The following is a 22,838-nucleotide window of genomic DNA, read 5'->3' as shown; positions in this document are numbered from 1 at the left end:
AAAAAAAAAAAAAAAAAAAAAAAAAAAAAAAAAAAAAAAAAATTCCGACGAACTGATAACCTCCTCCTTTTTTGGAAGTCGGTTAAAAATAAGCTTCATTTGTCAAACAAAAACTTCTTAGCTTATAGATAAAATATGGTAATATATTATTAACCTTAAATGGAGTGTAAAAATGTAAAATATTTTTATTTATATAATATATTTATAAATTTTATTCTTATCTCGGAGATTTCCAAAAAAAGCAAAAAAAAAAAATACAAAATAATTATCCATTCCTGTGGAATGCAAAAAACGATTTTTCGGTTTTCGGTTTAAAAAAAATAAAAATAAAACGATTAACTCTAAATTAAAAAAAAAAAACAAAAAATCATTAACCAAATTTAATAAACCGATTTTTAGAAACAGCGATCTTATTTGTACATCCCTACTGTAGGGTACATGCCATTTCTCAGCTAGAAATGTATCAAACAAATTTCTGCAGAGATTATATACGTACATATGTATACATATGTACGTATATGTTTTATTCATTCATATTTAATCAATTTGCACACACATTGTAAGGATGTAGGTTATGATTTGAAACAGATTACGATTTTATTTAACTGAAACGGTTAAAGCAATATTCAATCAAAGCTGTCCATAAATTTAACTACTATTACTCGCACATATGTACATATGTATGTATGTACATATTCTAATTCGAAATATGTTTATGGTCGTGATAAGCTGCCGCTTGTTCCTCTGCACTATTGACGTACTTCCTTACCTGTTTGCTTATCGAAAAATCTTTACATGTACATATATATTTATGGATACCTACTTGAGTTTAATTGTCATTGCATGGTGCGGTAGTTTACAGTATGGTGCAAAAATGAGTCAGTGCGTATAGAGACTGAGAAAAGACAAATTAAAAAGAATTTGTTCGGTTAATCGAAATATGGTTTATTCCCTCTTATATTTCAATTCGTTGGTGTTAAATAGCGAATAAAATTTAACCGATTATAAGTCTAAACAAAGAAAAATGGGCATTTAACTATGAAATATCATTAGCTCATTTTTGCACCAAGCCGAAAAATTATGGGCTTGTTCGAGTTGTAATCACAACCGCATTAAAGTATCGCCTTCTGTGTGAATTTCTAGCAAAGTATTATCAGTTGGGCAGATGCAACAATGTTGCAATTTTTCATCAGTACGGCAGTAATGCCGCTTTTATTACGTGCCTCGTACAATATTGATATTGTAATCTGCAATAACATAAGACATTATTTCTTGTGCCGAGAAAAGCCACCTTGGGCCACCGTAACGGCCGATTATGTTCTCTGCACGTATTTTTGGACGGTGGCGTAAATAAATAATACCAGAGTATAGAGCATCTCAAACAAACGCTCTTCCGTGAATAGACCAAAATACCGCAGAGCCACTTGTGGGCTGCGTGGTATGCCTTAGTTGACCGATTAAAGGCCATAATTCAGGCCAAGGCTATATCTATCTCTATAAAGGAGTCCCTAACCCAATGTGGCCAAGATACCTTCGGCTTCCCTTATGAATCCTAAAAGGGCCTTGGTAGACGAATTCCTTATAACAAAGGGTTCGACCAACGAAGATTTAAAGTAAATCAGTCTTTGTCTGGCTAAAGCCGGACAGTTATAGAGAATATGCTCCGAAATTTCATCGGCCTCGAGGCAGAGCCGGAATGCCGCCCCTATTCGGTGTAAGTGGAACCGCAATTGGTTGTGACTAGTCAGAAACCCAGAAAGGACGATGTCGTTCCTATTAAAGGGGTAGCCGAATAGCCTGGCTTGTCTAAGGGCCCCCACCGCTCCCCAGTACTTACTGCGTTCTGAATGTACCCACTCAGTGATTATGGCTCTCGAAGAGGACCAACTGAGACCACAGAATGGTTCAGGTCCCGAAAAGGCAGTAAGCGATCCTTCACGTGCCAACTCATCAGCGATCTTGTTGCCTTCGATTCCAGAATGGCCTGGTACCCAGCATAATGTTACCGTGTTTTTGGCCGCCAAAAATTGTAACGTGCTAAAGCAGTCTCTAACCAACTTAGATTTGATAGTCCTGTTTAAAAGGGCCCGGATGGCTGCTTGGCTATCTCAAAAGATAACTAAAAAAGCGCCCTTTAAACCCTTTTCAAGGTTTAATTTTGCGCAGTTTAAGATTGCGACTGTTTCAGCCGGAAACACCGTGGGCCATTTGCCCATGGAAATTGTAAGTTTGGTGCTAGGTCCAAAGATGCCTGCACCCGCTCTGTCCGCCATCCTTGATCCATCTGTATACCAGTGTACATATCTGAGATCAAGGGCAGAGAGCCCATTTGCCCAATCTTCGCGATCGGGGATTATCACTTGGAATTTTCAGCCAAAGCAGACCTCCTTAGTCATGGAATCAGAGATTCCGCATATATCCAACCCTGGTATCTTCCCAAGAATACCTGCATGAGGCTTCTTTACGAAAAAGTCGTCGTTAGATAGTCGAAGTTGCAGCTCCCTCGTGGCTGCTGATTCCTCAATAAAAATATGGAGAGGAGTCCATCCCAGGAGCGACTCTAGAGCCGCAGTTGGACATGTTCTTATAGATCCTGTAACGGATAGACATGCCAATCTTTGCAGCTTGTTAAGGCGAAGTATGGCAGTTTTTTGCATTGTCTTCTGCCACCACGCTATGGATGCATAGGACCCTCTACATAAGCATTAGTCAATTCAAAAATTTAAAATCAATAACGATTGAGATATAAGTATGTAGATATTAGCAATGAAATATCAATTGCATTAACTAATAATCTTTTAAAATCGTTAATATGGGATAGTAATAAGACTGGTCAACAGTGGTTTTAGTGCCAAGGAGCTGTGTTTTTTTTTAACTTAGGAACCTAAACTGTGCTTAGACCAACAAATTTTATCGGTCTATAAGAAAAACATACGTGAGTGCGAAGAGCTTGAAATGCTGGCCGACAGGAAAATGCCCGACATTTTTACCAGAGAGTTAGGCGATTTACGAAAGGTTTCAAGACCAGGGCGTACTCCTGTAAGTACAACAATGGCGACCTAGTTACCGATGTTCAGAACGTACTTAAATTATGATGTTGGATAAGATAATAAGAGCTGCAGAACTGAACCACTCGGGAACTATTTACTACAAAAGCTGGCTTTATGCCGATGACATCGACATCATCGGTAACAAAAACTGCGAACTCTATTATGCCTTTTCCAAGTTGGATAAGGAAGCAACAAAGCGAATGGGTCTGGTGGTAAAAGAGGACAAGACGAAGTATGCCAAGATTTTTTATTTTAATCTAGAAGCCAATATTTCTTGAATTAGATAATTAGAGATCCCTTGTAAAATCATTTAATTCCTATGAATTCGCATTCGCTATTCCCTCAAAATCACTGTTACTGCTCACCTCATTGAAAATTTCTTCGAATAAAGGGTCACGAACAAAATGTTGGGATAGGTACTTGCGCTGAATGTAAAGGTCTGCTTGCTGATTCTTTATATGTGTACCAAAATGCTCAGAATGAAGAGAGAAGTCGATGTGCACGATAGCTCAGGCAAAAATTTATATATCTCAACGAAATTTGATATATGGGTATTCCCAATCTGGCATTACGTGACACTTGTTAAACAAATTGAAAAAGTCAAAGTTTTAAAAAGTTTTTTTTTGTAGATTTGCATAGCAATTAAATGGCCCCTTATTCGGTAAAAAAAATTACCACTGTTGATAGTAGCGATTAAGAGATATTGGTAAACAGTACCAGGTTGACCCAACTTTGTCCGGAGTGCATATACTATTTAAAATTTTTAAGATGTGGATAGCTTTAAAAAAGTGCTTTGAAAAAAAAAATGGATTTCGATATCTATTAAGTAAATTTCTTACTCCAAATTTTATTTGGCAGCCATATTCCAAAATACGCTGGAGTGAGTGGTACATATCTTCAGCGTATATGCACTGGGTATACACAAAAAAATGCTGATTGAAATTAACAAAATAACAATTCGTATTACATAGAAGCGTGGCAATCCAGATGGAAAATATTTTCAGACCAAAGTTCTCAACAAAACTTTTCATTTGGTATCCATATTGCGATGTTTTAGATAAATTATGTAGAATCGAAAATAAGTGGCAACTTTACAATATTATCCTAAGGGATAACATTTTGTATATAGGGAAAGCACTCTCTAGGTACCCAGGAATAGTAAAATTTTACATTTTTTTTTAAACAAAAAATAAAATAAATATACGATTCAAAATAGGTACCAACCCTATTAAAAATATTTTACAAATTANAGATAATTAGAGATCCCTTGTAAAATCATTTAATTCCTATGAATTCGCATTCGCTATTCCCTCAAAATCACTGTTACTGCTCACCTCATTGAAGATTTCTTCGAATAAAGGGTCACGAACAAAATGTTGGGATAGGTACTTGCGATGAATGTAAAGGTCTGCTTGCTGATTCTTTATATGTGTACCAAAATGCTCAGAATAAAGAGAGAAGTCGATGTGCACGATAGCTCAGGCAAAAATTTATATATCTCAACGAAATTTGATATATGGGTATTCCCAATCTGGCATTACGTGACACTTGTTAAACAAATTGAAAAAGTCAAAGTTTTAAAAAGTTTTTTTTTGTAGATTTGCATAGCAATTAAATGGCCCCTTATTCGGTAAAAAAAATTACCACTGTTGATAGTAGCGATTAAGAGATATTGGTAAACAGTACCAGGTTGACCCAACTTTGTCCGGAGTGCATATACTATTTAAAATTTTTAAGATGTGGATAGCTTTAAAAAAGTGCTTTGAAAAAAAAAATGGATTTCGATATCTATTAAGTAAATTTCTTACTCCAAATTTTATTTGGCAGCCATATTCCAAAATACGCTGGAGTGAGTGGTACATATCTTCAGCGTATATGCACTGGGTATACACAAAAAAATGCTGATTGAAATTAACAAAATAACAATTCGTATTACATAGAAGCGTGGCAATCCAGATGGAAAATATTTTCAGACCAAAGTTCTCAACAAAACTTTTCATTTGGTATCCATATTGCGATGTTTTAGATAAATTATGTAGAATCGAAAATAAGTGGCAACTTTACAATATTATCCTAAGGGATAACATTTTGTATATAGGGAAAGCACTCTCTAGGTACCCAGGAATAGTAAAATTTTACATTTTTTTTTAAACAAAAAATAAAATAAATATACGATTCAAAATAGGTACCAACCCTATTAAAAATATTTTACAAATTAGAGATTTCAACGTGTGTGGCGAGGTTTGCAAACCGATCGAAGGTTGACAAAAATGTTCATGTCTTTCAAATTAATTTTAAATAATAAAAATAATAATGAAAGATCTGGCATCTTTCTATTATTATTTTTCTTTTTCGTCTCAATAAAACATTAAAAGAGCATATTTCAAACATCGTTTTTAAGGAAGATTTTGTGAATTTGCGGGGGTTGCGGTTTTATCGGGAGTGTCGGGAAAGGATTTTGATCCCGTTGGATGTTCTCCGGATTAATGTCGCTTAATACCTGGTAGTTTAGAACAGAAACTTTTTGCTGAGCATGATCTTATGCTCGCTGCTTAACTGGGATCATAAGGGCTTCGCTGTGTATATAATGTTTTGGCTGGACTGTCGCCAAAAGCAGAATTTTGACAAATCTGATTCTTCCTCGACTGCGTCCTACTTGTCGTTGGCGGTCGCTCAGGCCTAGCGTAATTTAAATCTGGCCCATCGACCAGTTGAAAAACCGCCTAAAACGCCGTTGTGGCAAAAATTAGACTTAGTGGCCCTGAACTTCAGGCATTGAGATTTATGCATAAAAATCGTTATTGAACCAACAGATTTGTAAAATAATAGCTGGAGAAAATATCGCCTATCGAGGCAATGCCTTCAAAGAAAAACTGTTTTTCTCTCCCTCCTGTAAAATATGAGTGGATCGACGATATACATACTTATGTATACATATATACTAAATACCTGTTCTTTTTTAGGTTCTCATTATGATCTACTATACGTCAGCGTTTCCAGTTGTTCTACGATCCCTTGCCCAATGTCGCGTGGCTCGACGGTAACAGTAAAAGTGATTTTTGATGATAACGGTAAGTATTATTACAAATTTTTTCTCGTCTGGGAAATGTTTGATTTGAATTTTTTGTTTTTTAATGTCGTTCTGGGTAATTTTTAATAAAATCTTCACTAAATGTTCATATATAATTTCAGTTTTATTTACATATGAAAAGAAAAGGATGTGAAATATTTTGTTCGGTTCGTAATAGAAATAAAACATGAATAATAACCATAAATAAATTACTCACGGCGAAGGTAACCGCAATAGGGTGCGTTTAGAATTGCATCAAGCCAAAGCATCAGTCTCTTTTATTTCTAAACTATAATTGATAGAAATGTCAAATATGCGTAACCACGGTTATAAGCCGAATTGGAACTAAGTTGCGTAAATGAGACATTTCCATTAATTATAGTTTAGAAATAAAAGATACTGATGCTTTGGCTAGATGCATTTCTGAACGCACCCATGATGAAATCCATCACAGCAATCAAAAAGCGAATTTTTAATTTTTTTTTTAGTTACGATTTTTTGTATTTCAGTGACGATGATGATATGTTATTTTGCATTTCAGGTGACGATATAATAATGTAGATCATGTTTTTGATTTTCGGCAGTTTTTGAAGGAGTTAACAATAAAAATTATTAATACTCAACACTATATGTACATACATATGCACATATGAATATTTTGAACACTCACTATAAAATGTATACGTGCAAAATTCCGCTTAATATACATACATATGTACAAGAAAAACTGCAGTAATACTGTAGCAGTACTGCTAATTTGAAGAAAAAAACGCGAATAAATAATTGCCTTAATGAAATTTATTAACTAATTCATTTAAAAAAAAATGTTTTCTTAATTGCGAGATTAAGTTCAAAATCATGCTCCAGTTAAGACTTTGTGGGCGGCAGGAGTTTGCGGCAGTAGTGCAGATTTATTGCAATATAAAACACTTTATGTGCATATTTTTTTCCTACAGATGCGAAACTACCTCCACGAAAGCTATAAAATAAACCAATATTTATTATTTTGCAGAAGAGGATGTAGCATTTCTAAAACATAAGGTACGTTGGATCTTCAACGCAGTCAAAACAGATGCTGCTATCACTCCAGAGTCTTGCGACGACAACGATAATTGTTTAATTGACGAAAGCGATGGAAAGTCTTATATTGCTGAAGTTTTCGTGAACAAGACTCTCCCCAATGTATGAAAATTTTGTTATTTAATCGTTATGAAAGTGATCAATTCGGTTATTTATTAAATCTTTAAGCTTCGTGCGTCATTTCATTGATCATATACTACAATTTCATAATATTTTATGTACATATCGAACGCTGAGTGGAAGATCGACTTATCTCGGCAAATTTTCATTAAAACTTCGAACTTTTTATTGTATTTACAAACTTCTGCGATTCTGTCGGTGCAAATCTGTTCCTACGAAAATTTCTAAAACGCCGTTCATAGCTGTAAATTGTGCGATTTTTCTCATCAACTGCCGATTTGTGAGAACTAGAAAGGTTTAAAGACGGGTTTTGTAAATTTAAAACAAAAATTAACGTAACACGTAACATGTACAAGTAATTTTTAGCAAAAAAAACGGATTCAAAAAAAATATACCTCCTCCTCTTTTGGAAGTCGGTTAAAAATGAGCTTGAACCAGCTAAATGAACAATTTTTGTTGGAAAATTTAACCAGTTAAATCATTTAACTCGTTTGAAAACCAGTTCAGCGCAGAGTTGTATCAGAAAGCTCTCTGCTTCAGCCAATCAGAAAGAGCCAGTAGAACACGTCAACGCTCAAAAAATTTATATTCTCAAAAAATTTAAAACTAAAAATTGTCAAAAAATATGAAAATTGTATGCATGTCTGTCCGCCAAAAAGGAGGTCAATGCGATCCTTAGTTATTTCCTATGCCCTATCGTCCGCAGAAATAAATAGTGCATACGAATTAAATATTTTGAAGTCTTTCAGAAAACCGTTTGCGTTAATATTTTGCACAAAACAAATTGAAAAACAAAAAATTTATTGCGAATATATTTTTTTTAATTATTATTTATAATTTGTAGTACCGGTTACCTATATCGAGGAGAGCGACGTCTTTTATGGTTATTTCAAAAATTAGACCTCTTTTGTACCGGTTACCTATTTCGAAAACTTCGAGTTCCTAGTACCGGTTACTAATTTCGTAAAAGGCAGAGTGTTCTCACCCTTTTTTTATTCATAAAGCAAGGGTGGCCATTTCATAGGCACGCCTGCCAAATTTTTCTCTTCTGCTTTCACACGTACACGAGAAAAACTGCGCTGCTTTCACACATTTTTTGAATTCACAAGGACGAATAGGTAATTTTTAAGCTGACAACGAAAGCTGAGAACGAAATTCGAGGATGTTATCGAGTTAACATATAATTTTTTCAAAAACAAATATTGCGAAATTTCAAGGATAAAATTTTAAAATAACATTTTCAATATTTACCAGCCCTTCTGCACCAGAAACTTGAATCTGTTTAAATTCTACAGGCTTTCCTCATTAATTTTATACCCATACGTCTTCTCTAAGCACATTTCTCTAAATTTTTTAAATCATTTTTGAATTACTGACGTCAGAGTGAAAAACTAAAAACGCAATTTTACTATATTTGGTCCATGGTTTCGAGAATATATTGATATTTGTGTATACAATTTACTATCGCGCGGTGTTATATATATAATGAGCTACACATTTATAAAAAAATATTAATTATTAAATAAAAAAAGAAGTATAGCCAATACTGGCCAAGAAAAGAAGTTTATATTTTTGCCATCAGTGCAAATTACAAATGCCGAAAATAGCGGGGTTTCTTGCCATGACTCTCGGGATTTTCGAGACAAAAGTCCGGGATCCTAGTGATATCTAGTATTTATAATTCCGAATTGATCTTACTATAATAAAAAAATTGGCATTACCACTCCGCTTTTATCAAAAGTTGTAACCGGTTCTAAAATCCCGGGTTTTTCGATATAGTTAACCGGCCCAAAAAACCGATTTCAGTTTTGAAATATCGTGAAGAGATCCTTGTAGGAGTAAAGTTTCACCAAATCACAACCGCTTGAAGTTATATACATTTGTAGCAGCCATGCGGTAATTGCTAATAGTTATTAATTAATTAAAAATATTTCGTGGCCAATTTAAATGGGATTTTTATTAAAATATCTTTCTGAACAGCAGGGTACCGCGGAATTTCTTCCACCTTAAGCTCTACTTGTATGCTGACTGTACTAATGCCACATTGAATTGTGGCGTGTGTTAAGTATGCAGAAATGGCTGCTGGTATTTTGGATTGTGACAATTTTGTCTCATAAAAAGAGAATTTTTCTACCTTGCAATTTTACCTTTTTCACTCAGCATTTACGACTATGAAAAAATGGGGTCAATGAGTAGCACCGAAATTCAAAATGATATTGTTTACAACTTGTGTATGTATATTTATTTATTTTTAATAATTTTCATTTAAAATATACCTCAATCTATAGCAGCATTATCCTTTGGCGGCCGCTGTAGTGCAGTGGTTTGCAGTAGGCGCTGCCATTCCGCAGGGCAGGACAAGCTCGGCCCCAAACACTGACATATTTGTAAACGCCAATCTTATTATTATATTATATTTTGTATCATATTTATTATAGTTTACTTTCATTCCAGATTTTTTAAAACATGACTTTTTGGTGCGATATACACATATCGTCACCTTAATTCACAAAGGCCCTAACCAGCATTTTTTAACCGACTTCCAAAAAAGGAGGAGGTTATCAGTTCGTCGGAATCTTTTTTTATTTTTTTTTTTTTTTTTGTATGTTACCGCATAACTTTGGACCACGTTCTTTTTGCATCGGAAAGGCAGTGTCTCAGAGGTGGTCCCATACTAATCTGGTTAAGATCCGATCAGTGGATCATGAGATATATATATATATATATTTTTTTTTATATATGAGTTGAAGTCGGTTTTTTTTTTGCTAAAAATTTCTTCTTTATTTTACGGGAGAAGCAAAAAAGACTACATAAACCAAATCACTAATAGGAATATTTTAATATATCCTGCCAAAATCTGTGAAAACGCACTTTCGAAGAAAGTGTTGGTTAGGGCCTTTGCGAATTATGGTAACGGTATGATTTAAGTGCAATTAATGTCACATCGTGGATCACTTTTATAATTGAATTTTTTAATAATAATATTTGCTGAAACAAAATATTTATTGTTTTCCAGATACGTGGCACCATGACTTGGATGGCTGTAAACCAAAATAATCTTGAAGTAATTTGCTTTAAAATACCAGTTGTTATTATGTAAATACTAAATAAATAAATTCAAAATTTGTGTAATCTGAAATATATGTACATATGTATCGATTTACTTATATGTATTTAAGCCATTGATGTGCATATATTTCATTATGTATTTACGTGCATGTATTTTCTTTATGTACATAAATAATGGTGATAAATATTCTCTTAAATTTAAAACCGTCGGAACTATGAGTTGTTAAAAAAGTTTAAGAGTCGTTTTCGTTTCAGAAAATCCGTACCACTTACCGTTCGAACTTTAAAACTGAGGGAATTGTTAACAAAAAAGTTAAAACTTAAGCAAAATTTCAAGTAACGTTATCGCAAAAACTGGACACAATCTGGCTAAATGGGGACCCAATTGAACTAAGAAGGTCCAATTAAGTTAGATCAGCTATCAAAACCTTTGCTCAGAAAAACAGTTCAAATTTCACCGTCGGAGCTCTAAAACTTCCCTCCTAAATATCTGAAAATTTTGACGTGGTATGGATTTTCTGAGAACGGCATCGTCTCGATTACGAAAATTAAATTTACGTGTTTGGTCGCTGTGCTGTGATATTCCAAAAGTTTAAAATTTACCTGCAGTGTAAATAGTTCATTCGAAACTTCATTTCCTAGTAATACTCATAGTAGTAAAAACATAACCGTAGATATTAAAATCATGATGAAATTATTGTTGTAACGTAAATAATTCAACGGTAAGTCCTAGCTACTGCAAACTTGCATTGGCTTTTAATTAAATTAAAAAAAAAATCTAAAAAATCTGAGCAAACAGTTTCCAATTTTGATGAACTCCTTCGCACTCCTAGACCTAAAGTGAGACAACTCAAAGTTCTAATTTTTTTGACTAATGTATACCATCGAGCTCCATAACGCACTTCCTATCGACCAATATAATCGGGTCAATAATAGCTCCAGTACTCAAGGCTAGATGCCGCTATAAACCATGTAGGTTTAAACTCTTGCTAACCAAGCACTGTAAATATGAAAATCGATAGTTAAACCCTTGCCAGTGGTATTGACCGCTACCCCTTCCCACCAAACAATTTTTGTTGCCGGCCCTATTTGAATTGAGTGGGGTTTTCCCTATTTGTTGCCGGGCCTATTTGGTGACAGAGAATTAGTTAATTGGAATAAGTTAATCGTTGTTGTTTTAGCGGCTACTAAGCCCCGCTGGGGTCGGTTTATCCGTCAACGTTGGCGTCCGTTTCAGCTAAGAGAAGGCCCAGGAAGTGTGCGACTTCAACAGGGTCTGTGTATATAGAACGGGGGCGTCAGCTGGGTTAGGATCTCAGGGCATGTGAAGAGGTGCAGAGCCATGTGTCAACTCTCCACATGCCGGGCATTGGTTGGGCACTTCCTCATTAATTCTGCTTAGGTATGAGTTTAGCCTGCTGCAATAGCCAGAGCGAAGTTGGGCTATTGTGGTGCGGGTCTCCCGAGGCAGACAAAGTTCTGTCCCGTCCACGTGCGGTGGTTGTGTGCATAGAACGGCATTCACAGGGCGGGAGTCCACATAACTCGAGACTGATCCCCTGTGAATGCCTTTCAGGGCCTATCGGTAGGCTGACGGGTCCAGAGGTTGTTTAATAAACCTCTCAGCAAGCAGCTGTTTGCTAAGATGACCACGTGTCGCGCTCCCCACAAGAAACTGCTTGCATAGCATTGTGTTGTGCTCCCTGACTCGTCGTGTAGGTGGTGTTGGGGCGTCGTCAAGAGGCATCCGGTCGCTGTTCGTAGTGCGGCATTCTAGCAGGTATGTAGCTTCATCCATTGCGTCCTGCTAGTCCCAGGCGACCACACGGTCTAGTGTTGTGGGTTTTGGTTGTCAGTGGGTATCTCAGAAAATCAAATTGACAATTACTTTGTTTTAAGCCTGACACATATTTGTAACGCTGGTCTATAGAGGTATTTTTCGGTATAGAAAAGGGTCACATTTACGGTCTAAACTTCAGGGTTTATCTAACTCAGTTTTTTTAAAAAATAAAAGCTTACATAAAATTAAGTCCAGGTGAAAACACAGTAGCGCTAAGGCTTATTTTGGGCGTGAAATTCTTTGAAACATGGCTCAATACTTGGCCTTTATGCTCAAATTTATTATGTTGAAACAAGCCTAAATATATGTACTTACCGCCCTCTGAGTATTTATTTCACTGAAGCTAATATTTTCTCTCTTAAAGTCGGTAAAGACTTTCACACGTGCACTGTAAAAAAATATAACCTCAAACTTTACAGGTAGCCGTAATCCCGAGACCACTTGTCACAAACGTGTGCCAGACCTTCCTATAAACCTACTGTATCCAACAACCCGCTATCGCAGACGGCGGTGAATGGAGGTATAATTTAATTTTGTGTCGTATAAAGTTTGAGTTACGAATTCCATCATATGCTTCGCGCTGTAAACTGATCGATTTACGCACTCTTAATAGCAGAAGAAAAGTTTCATGAATGATGTTTTTACACGACGTCCTGAATGGGGTCATTGACTGTCCATCAACATTACCCCTAATAAAACTCAATACTCCATGTAAGTTCCTTCGTCACCAGACCCAGACCTATTATATGTAGAACTATGCAAAACAAATTATGCTTACATAGAATGAGCCAATGACAAGGTCGTTAAATGAATTTAATTTACTAAGTAGAGTTAAGAATGTAGATATGTTTGCTAATCGTCCTGAATTTAAAAGTGTTTTACTCATGCATTACTTATAACACTGAATTGCTATCTAGTCTATAAGGTATTGTGAAAACATGGACTTAATCAAATAAATAAATAAAAGACCAGTAGAAGGACTTTGGTTCACTTGGGACTTGTAAATAATTTGCTTCCTCGATTATAAGCACCAAACAAGAAGAAAAAAATTTAAGAACGCACAAACGTGGGATTATGCACATTTTTATTTCATAACATAGCAATAAATAAAAAAATATGGCAAATCAAAAACAATATAATTTGTGACACGCATATATAATTACAAATATTATTATTTAAGCAACGCGATAAAGGAATATGTATATACATATGTGCATATATGTATAAGTTTTGAATATAGATATATACTACATACTCATTTATATTTATCTTTAATTTTTTTATTTTGTTTTTGTTTAATAAGGCACTGGGTCAGAAAGGTTTGAGGTTTGTACTAAATGTACTATATATAGCTGGTATATATTAACAGTTGATTAAAATATATTTTCTGAACTTTAGAATACAACACATAAAGATGTACACGACGTATGTATGTATATGTTACCGGCCAAACCCGATCTTAGGACAAACTAGTTTTGCCTAAACTAATTTGATCAGGTGCCACAGTATTTTTGAGCAGAACTCCTTTCCGCATAAGCGGTCTTCGGCCGCGCTTCAAAAAAATAACCCTCATCAGTCCAACTCCAAATACGCAGTCCACAATATTTTTGCATCCAACTTGATTCCGCATTGAATGGATGTATCGGATCTAGTTAGAACTAGTTTAGACTAGGAAAAACTAGTTTGCCCTATGATCGGGTTTGACCGGTAACATATATAAATACTTTAACGCGTTAAGGCCAGTATGCAGCTCTCAAGAAAAGCAAAAACTCCATATAAAATGACGGGCAAGAAATGCCTAAAGGTGCTGGCGCAATGTAGGCTTGCTTTGCTCGCATTAAACTCGCTAAACAGTTCAATGCGAGAGTGAACGTGAAAATTTTGAGACTTTGGCTATTCGAAACTTTGAAACATACATTGGCCGGTTTATAGTTGTAAACCACGGCCAGGTTATTCCTCTATTGTCAAAATATATCAGTATGTTATCTTCAAACTGCTGTGCCCAACGTTGCTCCAATGATACACGTATTGTAATACCGCCGAGGGCCAGAACCACGTGGAAAAGTTTCTGTCATGCTTACGTCTTATTGATCCTATTAAATCTTGATTATATCATTTTAGAATGTGTAATGTGTTTTCTTGGTTGGCACCTTAGCGTGCCCACAAGTAACCAGGCCTCGAATCGTAACATCCGTTCACGGATCGAAAACGATACGAAAGAAAATTACGAGATACGACAGGCAGTATAAGCTAGGCTCGAATCGTAACATCCGTTCACGGATCGAAAACCATAGATAGTCGTATAAGCTGAATTGGATAAAGAGTACGCTCACGTATGTCATAATCCGAAAATGGTGTTTTTACGTGACGAGTAATACGATATCGTATGTGACGATTCGAGCCCAGAATTTGCAAAGAGTATGTTCACGTATGTATGTCATAATCCGAAAATTGTGCTTTTACGTGACGAGTAGTACGATATCGTATGTGACGATTCGAGCCATGGTTATTCCTCTAATTTAATTATTATTAGTTATACGTCAGGTTAAATTTATTAAGTTTGTATTTGTACGGCAGGAAACTAAGTCCTCGTATCGCCAGGTGATTAGTCCAATTTAATAACTTTATAATTATTCGTCGTATTATATTTGATAAATATGCATTAAATTGTAATTTCCAACAATTTTAAAAATTTATTTCTTTAAAATATTTCTTGTTTCGTTTCTTGGAACGGCCATGCTTATACATTTTTTTATTGTGTGTATTTTAATCTAATATTTGCTTTATAAAAAGTCGACAGGTCAGCACGACCATGCTCGTCGTGGTCAAATTTCCTTGAGGCAGTACGCAACTCTTAAGAAAATTGCTACCTAGTAGACTACGGGTTTTTTTAAGTTTTTTTTTGTCAAATAAGGGCACAATTTATTTGGGCTTTTTTTACCAAGCTTGGTAAATTGGTTATAGAAATAAAAATAAGCAAGTAAGTAAAAGCAATCTAAGGCTCAGTTTTGTCATCAAAAGTAAGAATTTTATAGTCTAAACAGTTGCTTAATTTGAAAACTATTAACTACACATTTTTTAAGGCTTTCAATATATGTACATATACTCCTATAATAGTTAGCTGGCCTTTCGCGATTTTTTTGAATGCATGCATAAAAAAGATTTTGGTATCATGTTATCCATAATGTGCATGTTGATCTTTTTAAGCAAATGAAGCGACCTCATTTCGATTGCGATTTCATGGCAGAAGCACACTTCCTGGAACTTTATACGGGAGCCTAAAATAAAATTGATTCATATTAAATTGATTCATAGATTGACTCATAGTCAGAAATGAATTTTGGAGGAAAATTATCTTTTTTGGATATTTAAATAACAAAGAAAAATTTAACATTTTATCAGGCAGGAAAGAATTAATAAATATTGCTTAAATTTAAGCAAAACGACAACGCTGAAGGCAACTCATGTTTGTAACAGATATATATGCCCATTGCATTATTTCTTGAGGAAAGAGTGACGCAACGGGGCTGTGATGAATCAGATGTAAAAATTCCTTGGATACACACATGAAAAATGGCAATTTTTTTCTTGGCCGTTTTCTTGAGAGCTGCATATTGGCCTTTAAAAAGAAAATCAAATTTGTTTTCTAATAGATTATTTTACAAAAACCTCCCATATTTGCCTCATTTCAAGCTTTTGTTTACGTTTTAATACCATTTGAGCATACCTATTGTTTTAAGGATGATAAAACTATAAATATAAATGTTTTATCATGGTTTTAAGTCACACTACTCAAACTTGTATTTATTTAATTTGTTGAAGAATTTGAGTAAATGACGGTGGTGTCTTGAAGTTAATAACTTCGTTAAATACTAATTCCTTCCACTTTTCTACCGGCAAATCCATATCTTCAAAGCTTTGATCATACAATGGTGATGTTTGCTCATCGCTGGGTTCGGAATATTTTTCCATGTAAGGATGGGCTAACGCTTGTTCGGCGGTAATACGTTTTTCTGAATCTAATTCCAACATTTTCTCCAGTAAATCAATAGCTAGTGGATTGGCTCCTTTAAATACCTCCTTGAAGCTGCGTCGTTTCATTGGCGGTAACGATTTTATATAATTACGAGCACTCTCTGAAGATATTTTTTTCATGAAATCATCAGGAGGAGTACCTAATATTTCCATTATAAGATTTAATTGATGTATATGGTCTGTGCCGGGGAATAGAGTTCGGCCAGTAAGTAATTCTGCCATAATGCAACCCACAGACCAGATATCTACGGTTTGGTTGTAGTGCATCCAATTTAACATAATTTCTGGTGCACGATACCATCTTGTAGCTACATAACCAGTCATCTCGCTTTCTGTTGGACGTGCTAGTCCAAAATCTAAAATACGTAACTCGCAATCTTCATTTACAGCAATATTTGACGGCTTAAGATCGCGATGAATAATGCCAGCACTATGAATATACTTAAGACCTCGCAATATTTGATACACTAAGAACTGAACATGATCATCAGATAGACGTTGTGTTCTGATAATATTATTCAAGTCAGCATCCATTAGATGTGTTACTAAGTACACTTGCTGAAAGTTTTCAAGTGTGACATCCACTGGATGTGGATGGAAAACGTCCAATAAACCAATGACATTGTCGTGGTCCATATGTTTTAATAAACGTAATTCGCGATAAGTACGCTTGGCGTGCACAGCCGATTGAAATGGACGTGCCAGTTTTTTTATAGCCACATACATGTTAGTGCCTTGTACAAGAGCCTTGCACACCTGTCCATACGCGCCGGAGCCAACTGGTTGCAATTGCTGATAAAGCTCTGGTATTTCCCACTCAGTTCGGTTGATATCAACTTTATAAAATTTAGGCATGTTTACTGATATTGATGTGATAGATTAGGAAATCATTCAGTGCAATGTAGTATTATGCGCACATATGTATGTAGATGTAAATAGGTATTTTTAGACCGTGGTATTAGCTAATGAAATAAAGCCGTTTAAAAAGCAGTCACCAAAAACTTATCCATATTATCGTACTTACTTTTGAAATAAGTGATTAATGTATAAATAAAATGTATATATGTTCTGCAAAAACTAAATATTGGATTATAATCTGGTGCCAAGTATGACTTATTTCAAGTGTATTTATTATAGAGATGCGCGATGTTAACCGATGCAACGTAAACATCGATATATTTTATTCGATGTATCGATAACTAGAACTTGCAACGACGACGAGCTACGAAGGACAGCTGTCAAATTTCCACGTATACCAGATTTGGCGAGTCCGATTCCGATACTTGTGACCACATAATGGACGATTTTAGTCTTTGGAGTAATCATCACATCTTATTCACGGAAATTGGAAAACAAATACGACTGAAGAAAGCCTCTCCGATGAGCTATTAATTTATTTGGGAAGTTCGGTAAGTCGGTTTTGTGAAAACCCTCTAGAAATATGGGCAGATTACAAAATTCGGTTTACAAATTTATACAATATAGCGGACAAATTCATACATACTTGACAATGGTAGGCAGTTCCATGCATTCTGAAAGGCTTTTTTCAAAGGCCTCGTTTGTTTTGATTCAACAGCGGAATATACCAGAGGCTAAAGGAGTTAGCTAAATTTTATTTTTACGAGGCTTAAAAAAATTTTTAGGCATTAAAACAAAAATAAAATTAGTACAATGAACCTTATTAAACAGGTTGTTTTATTTTATTTCATTTATTAGACAGGTCTATTAGTACAATAAGAGCTTGCAATTTTTTTAGCGCAGCGGTGATTATGACACAAAAAAGATTGAGAATTAGGCTTAAAACTAAGACTAAACAGAGCAAATACGAGTTACAGTGGCTTAAGAGATGAAAGCTAAAAATATAAATTAATGAGTTATAATAAATAAATAAAAACAACTAAGTGACAAATCTTTAATTAATTTTTCTTTTTAAAATCAAGGAATGAATCGAACATCGTTACATCGCAAAACATCAATGTGTCTATACGATGTACATCGGGAAAAATCGATGTATCTTTTTAAGTGCGAATCTCTAATTTGTCATCGTAATTAGAGATTTTCCGATAATAGTGCTTAGGCTAAGCACATAGTACAGCGGCAGAACGCGAAGAGAAAAGCTTCGAAAGAGCTGCGATGTGCTCAAAACGTAAATTCTGTATGTTTACAAGAATGATATAACACAAGATTGCGCATTTCCGGCGTAAAAGGTCCTGAATAAGAGGATAAAGTAAAAGTGGTTTAATTGTGTAATTGTAAAATTATAGATACCATTTACAAAGATAACTAATAAAGAAAATGGTAATTTTTGTGAAAGTATTAGCGAATATCAGTGCATTTAATGCCTTGTTTATTTTTACTTGAGAATCTTGATCACTGTAGAACACTGGCGATTAGATCGAAAGGTCCGGCATACGAAATAAGAAGGTCGGCATGGAAACTAGTCCTTTCCGTCCGATCAAATAGCGCAACTCTGGATTTCGTCCATTCAGATCGCCTGCCGGTAGAGAAGTTTATAAGAGGTGGCTTGGAAACTATTCCTTTCCAGCCGCCCAGTTGTGGCGACTCTGGAAATTACACTCTTAGACCGCATATCGTACGTGATATATTTACGGTACTGCTTGGAGTCACGTCCATTCCAACAGCATCGAGAATATGCTATCTTAGTTAAATATACATAAACTATTGGCTGCATTTCTTTATTCATTCTGAACGTTTGGAATAAACTTTTTTGTTTATTTATTCTTTAGAACGTTCCTGATGATATGTTGACGTATATTTCAAATGCATTCTGTTTATTCCGGCTGTGAAATTGGATTATCCGGAATGTATAAAGAAACGCAGCCATTATATAGCTTAGAAGGAAAAGTGTAAAAGGTTAACATATTTTAAGCATTTATTTTAACTTTACTCTTATAATATATTGCAAAACATAATTCAAATGTATATACGTGAATGAATATAGCCCAAATGGCTGTAATAAATAAATAAATAATAAATGCCAACCCTTTGTTCGCTAGTTAATACTAGTACGTTTAAGCTGGATTTACATGAGCCGATCAGTCAAACGAAAACCAGTTTACGCTGAAAACTACTTGAAAACTCACGTTCCACTCATTCCAATCTGTGTCTTCACTATTTTTTTTCGATTATTTATCGAAGTGGATGTCATATTTTATCAATTTTAATACGCCATTTCGGATTTACGGTTAGGTCAAATTAGTCGAGAACGTAAACCTACCGGTACGTAAACCCCAGTCAGCTGATACGATCTGTCTTACCAGAGCGCCATGTAAATGAAAATTCAACACCGCAGAATTTTTCTGTAGTTGTAGCCCGTAGCGCAGAAATCTGCGGAATTTAGATTTTTCCGTGTCAGTTGATTTCTTCCTTCTATAGATGGTTGCCACATTGTCAGTTTTGCAGATGGTAAAAAAGTTATAAGTTCCTATTCAAAATACGTTTCAAATATTTGAAATTTACTTTCGAATTAGGTTTTTTGTTAAAAAATAAGTAGTTTATATTTAGCTATCATCTATTATAGCACGAAAAATTGTAGTTGAAAAGGTAAGTTTATGAAAAGGCATTGATGAGTGGCAGCACTGTAGTAAGCAACACTGNAAAGTTATAAGTTCCTATTCAAAATACGTTTCAAATATTTGAAATTTACTTTCGAATTAGGTTTTTTGTTAAAAAATAAGTAGTTTATATTTAGCTATCATCTATTATAGCACGAAAAATTGTAGTTGAAAAGGTAAGTTTATGAAAAGGCATTGATGAGTGGCAGCACTGTAGTAAGCAACACTGGGGCTCCAGTAATCGACAAAATTCTGCCTATACAGACTGCGTTTAAGTATAAGTTCTGCGTTCTTGACTAATTTCACCTTTAATTTGGCCGGCCAAAATTTCCCCTTCGTCGATACGAGACTATTTTCCTCGTGAGAGCGCTGTCAAAAGGTTCAAGGCGAATTGAGAGAGTTTCGTATCATATTATCCATGGCTTTGTTCTGGCAATTTGCGATGTGTCGTGTGTTTTCGCTTGACAAACCGAAATTCTCCGGCAACATACAGCGTTTACGGTTAAATTCTACGACAGCGACTAATTTTATCTGAAGAATGATGTGAGGAATGCGGCTGCCAGTTTTTGTATTGCCCGGTGGCAGTTTTCGCGTTTCAAAAATAATTCTGAAGAAATATGGCAAGGTTCGTCAGATATTCCAATGGTTAATTTTTGAATTGTTGATGTTTGTTTGAAGGTGTAGGAATTTTGTATTCTAAAATTGTTGATTAAGTGTTCAAGTACAATAACGCAAAGTATAAGTTGCCAGTTTCTTTAAGGTAAGAACTTTATTCCAAATGCTTAAAATCGTTATGAAGATAGAGTAGAAATAATTGAGAGGAGTTATTCCGCAAAATTATTGTCTGTAATTTTTGTAGGAGAAAGTTTCCATTATGCGCGTTCCTTATCTCCCAGAAATAGTCAGAAAAAGTCCGAAGTAGTCAGATTTAGTCCAAAAAGCGTTCCTTAACTCGGAAATGACAGCAAAAATGAGAGAGCAACAGTCAGTGAGAGCGACTCTCATCAGTCCGAAGTAGTCAGATTTAGTCAGAAGAATTTTTTCTGGCAAAATCCTGAAAAGTGTCAAACTCAACTGAATTTAAATTAACGGAAATTAAAGAATACGCAAAAAGTGAGAATAATCTAAAAAGTAAAAGAAATGAATTGAAATTGGAAGGAGGCAAAAAATAATTGATATAGCAAGTGTTTATTGTGCTTGTGCTTGTGTGAATGTGTTTTGTACATACATTTCTGTTCTTATTTGACGTTAGTTTTGTTGTTGCCATTCTTTGGACTAACAATTTGGTTTTTTGCGTTCCTTTACTTTTCCTGTTACTCTCTTTTAGTGAGCGCATTTTGCTTACGCTCTGGCATTTTGACGCTTTTCAGATTTTAGTCCAAAAAGATAAGGAATGAACCTATTATGACCGTTCGTTAAAGGTGCGGTGGGCGTAAGGGGAGTGGGCGTGGCACCTCCAACCGACCTTTTTGGAGAGGGCATGAACCGCCATTGACAAAAATGCAACCCCTGACCACCTAGGCCCCCTATGAAAACCCTTTAGGAAAATGACCAAAAATCGCAATTTTTACTTGCGTCCACAGTATTTTTGCGTAGAATTCCTTTCTGCGTAGGCGGCCCTCGGCCGCGCTTAGGGATTATAACCCTTACTACGTAGAATTCTCCTTTCTGTGTGACCTAACTGGGGCTACCGCCGCAGTGATGTAGCCTTGGGAAAGGATGAGGTAACTAGAATTCCCTTTCTGTGTGGAAAACCTGGGGCTGCCGCCCCAGTGATGTTTATTTTGGTTACTGGGTGTTTTATAAAAATGTCTTTTATATAAAAATGTATATATAGAAATGTATTGTGTAAATGAATATTTAACATTTTTCAAGCGAATAAACGCAAATGAAAATTGTGATTTTTAGCAATTTTTCTAAGGGGTCCCTAGGGAACCATAGGAGACATAGATGGTCGGAGGTTGCATTTTTGTCAATGGCGGTTCATTCCTTCTGCAAAAAGGTGGGTTAGAAGTGCCACGCCCACTTACCTTTCGCCCACCGCCGCTTTAACGAACGGCCATAAAGGAAAGCCAACCCTTTTTGTAAGTTCATACAAATTATGAGAGATCAGGGCACAATACGTTCTGTCGGTGCAATGAGATGTATGTATGTGGGTATAATTTGTTACAACTGCGGTCTTGTACTTAGTGGTCGGCAATAATCGCACACATTGGCCTCATTTCGTACATTTTGCATGATTCTTAGGACCAGTTTGGGTTGGCTTTTCTATATGAGCGATGGTGCGTGGTGGAGATGGGCGTGGCACCTCCTACCACCATTTTAGAGAGCATAGACCACCATTAACAAAAATTCAACATTGACAAAAATCATAAATTCAATTGCGGTTGTCGCTTAAAAAAGGTTGAAATTCATTTCCACAAGAAATTTTGGCATAAATGCAGTTTGGCTCCAAATCTCAAATTAAGAAAGAAAAAATATTGGGATCGATAGAGATGATTGGGGTGGGTATAACGGTATAACGGGGAAACAACAACAAGAATAATCAAAGGCTAAAGTTTAAAATTAGCTATTTTTGAAATCAAAATTTCTTAAAAACAAATGGATGGATTTTGAAATCTTTTTTTTAATAGAAAATTTGATTCCCTTTAATTTGGTATACGTACTTTATATATATGTTGTATAGTTCTTACAAAAATTGAATTAATGTAAAATAATTATAAGAAAAAGTTTACAAACCCTAACTGCGGCCGACGCCGGTTACGCAGAAAGGTGTTCTCTGCAAGAGGTGTTCAGTGCCTTTTCTTCGCAACACAGAAAGAGAATTCTACCTTGTGAGGGTTATAATCCCTAAGTGCTGCCGAAGGCGGCCTACGCAGAAAGGTGTTCTCTGCAAAAGGAGTTCAGTGCCTTTTCTTTGTAACACAGAAAGGGAATTCAGCTCTGGGGTTACAATCCCTAGGTGCGGCCGAAGGCCGCCTACGCAGAAAAATATTCTC

At 35.4% G+C, this 22,838-nt stretch overlaps 3 protein-coding genes across 3 annotated transcripts in view; 2 read left to right on the top strand and 1 right to left on the bottom strand.

Moving 5' to 3' along the window:
- The window catches only part of Sec10 (Exocyst complex component Sec10), a 14,398-nt gene extending 11,944 nt beyond the window's left edge, over positions 1–2,454 (top strand). Inside the window, exon 7 of the mRNA XM_017610142.1 lies at positions 2,167–2,454. Coding sequence (XP_017465631.1) covers positions 2,167–2,454 — 288 coding nt within the window. The remainder of the gene's footprint in view (positions 1–2,166) is intronic.
- A 3,068-nt stretch (positions 2,455–5,522) lies between these two features.
- Npc2f (Niemann-Pick type C-2f) lies at positions 5,523–11,866 on the top strand. Its single transcript, XM_017610156.1, has 3 exons — positions 5,523–6,121; positions 7,133–7,302; positions 10,337–11,866. The coding sequence occupies exons 1-3, from the start codon at positions 5,950–5,952 to the stop codon at positions 10,418–10,420; spliced, it is 426 nt and encodes a 141-aa protein (XP_017465645.1). The 5' UTR covers positions 5,523–5,949; the 3' UTR covers positions 10,421–11,866.
- Positions 11,867–15,338: 3,472 nt separating this feature from the next.
- LOC108358700 (mitogen-activated protein kinase 14A) lies at positions 15,339–17,438 on the bottom strand. The gene is made up of 2 exons (XM_017610155.1): positions 17,289–17,438; positions 15,339–17,226 (listed from the first exon to the last, which is right to left on the bottom strand). Exon 2 carries the CDS (start codon positions 17,117–17,119, stop codon positions 16,034–16,036), a length of 1,086 nt encoding a protein of 361 aa, XP_017465644.1. The 5' UTR covers positions 17,120–17,226; positions 17,289–17,438; the 3' UTR covers positions 15,339–16,033.
- Positions 17,439–22,838: the final 5,400 nt, after the last annotated feature.

Source organism: Rhagoletis zephyria, unplaced genomic scaffold (genome assembly GCF_001687245.7).
Source record: "Rhagoletis zephyria isolate East Lansing unplaced genomic scaffold, Rhagoletis_zephyria_1.1 Rzeph_scaffold_00285, whole genome shotgun sequence".
Classification (NCBI taxonomy): Eukaryota; Metazoa; Arthropoda; class Insecta; order Diptera; family Tephritidae; genus Rhagoletis; species Rhagoletis zephyria.
This window is presented reverse-complemented; position numbering and strand designations above follow the sequence as displayed.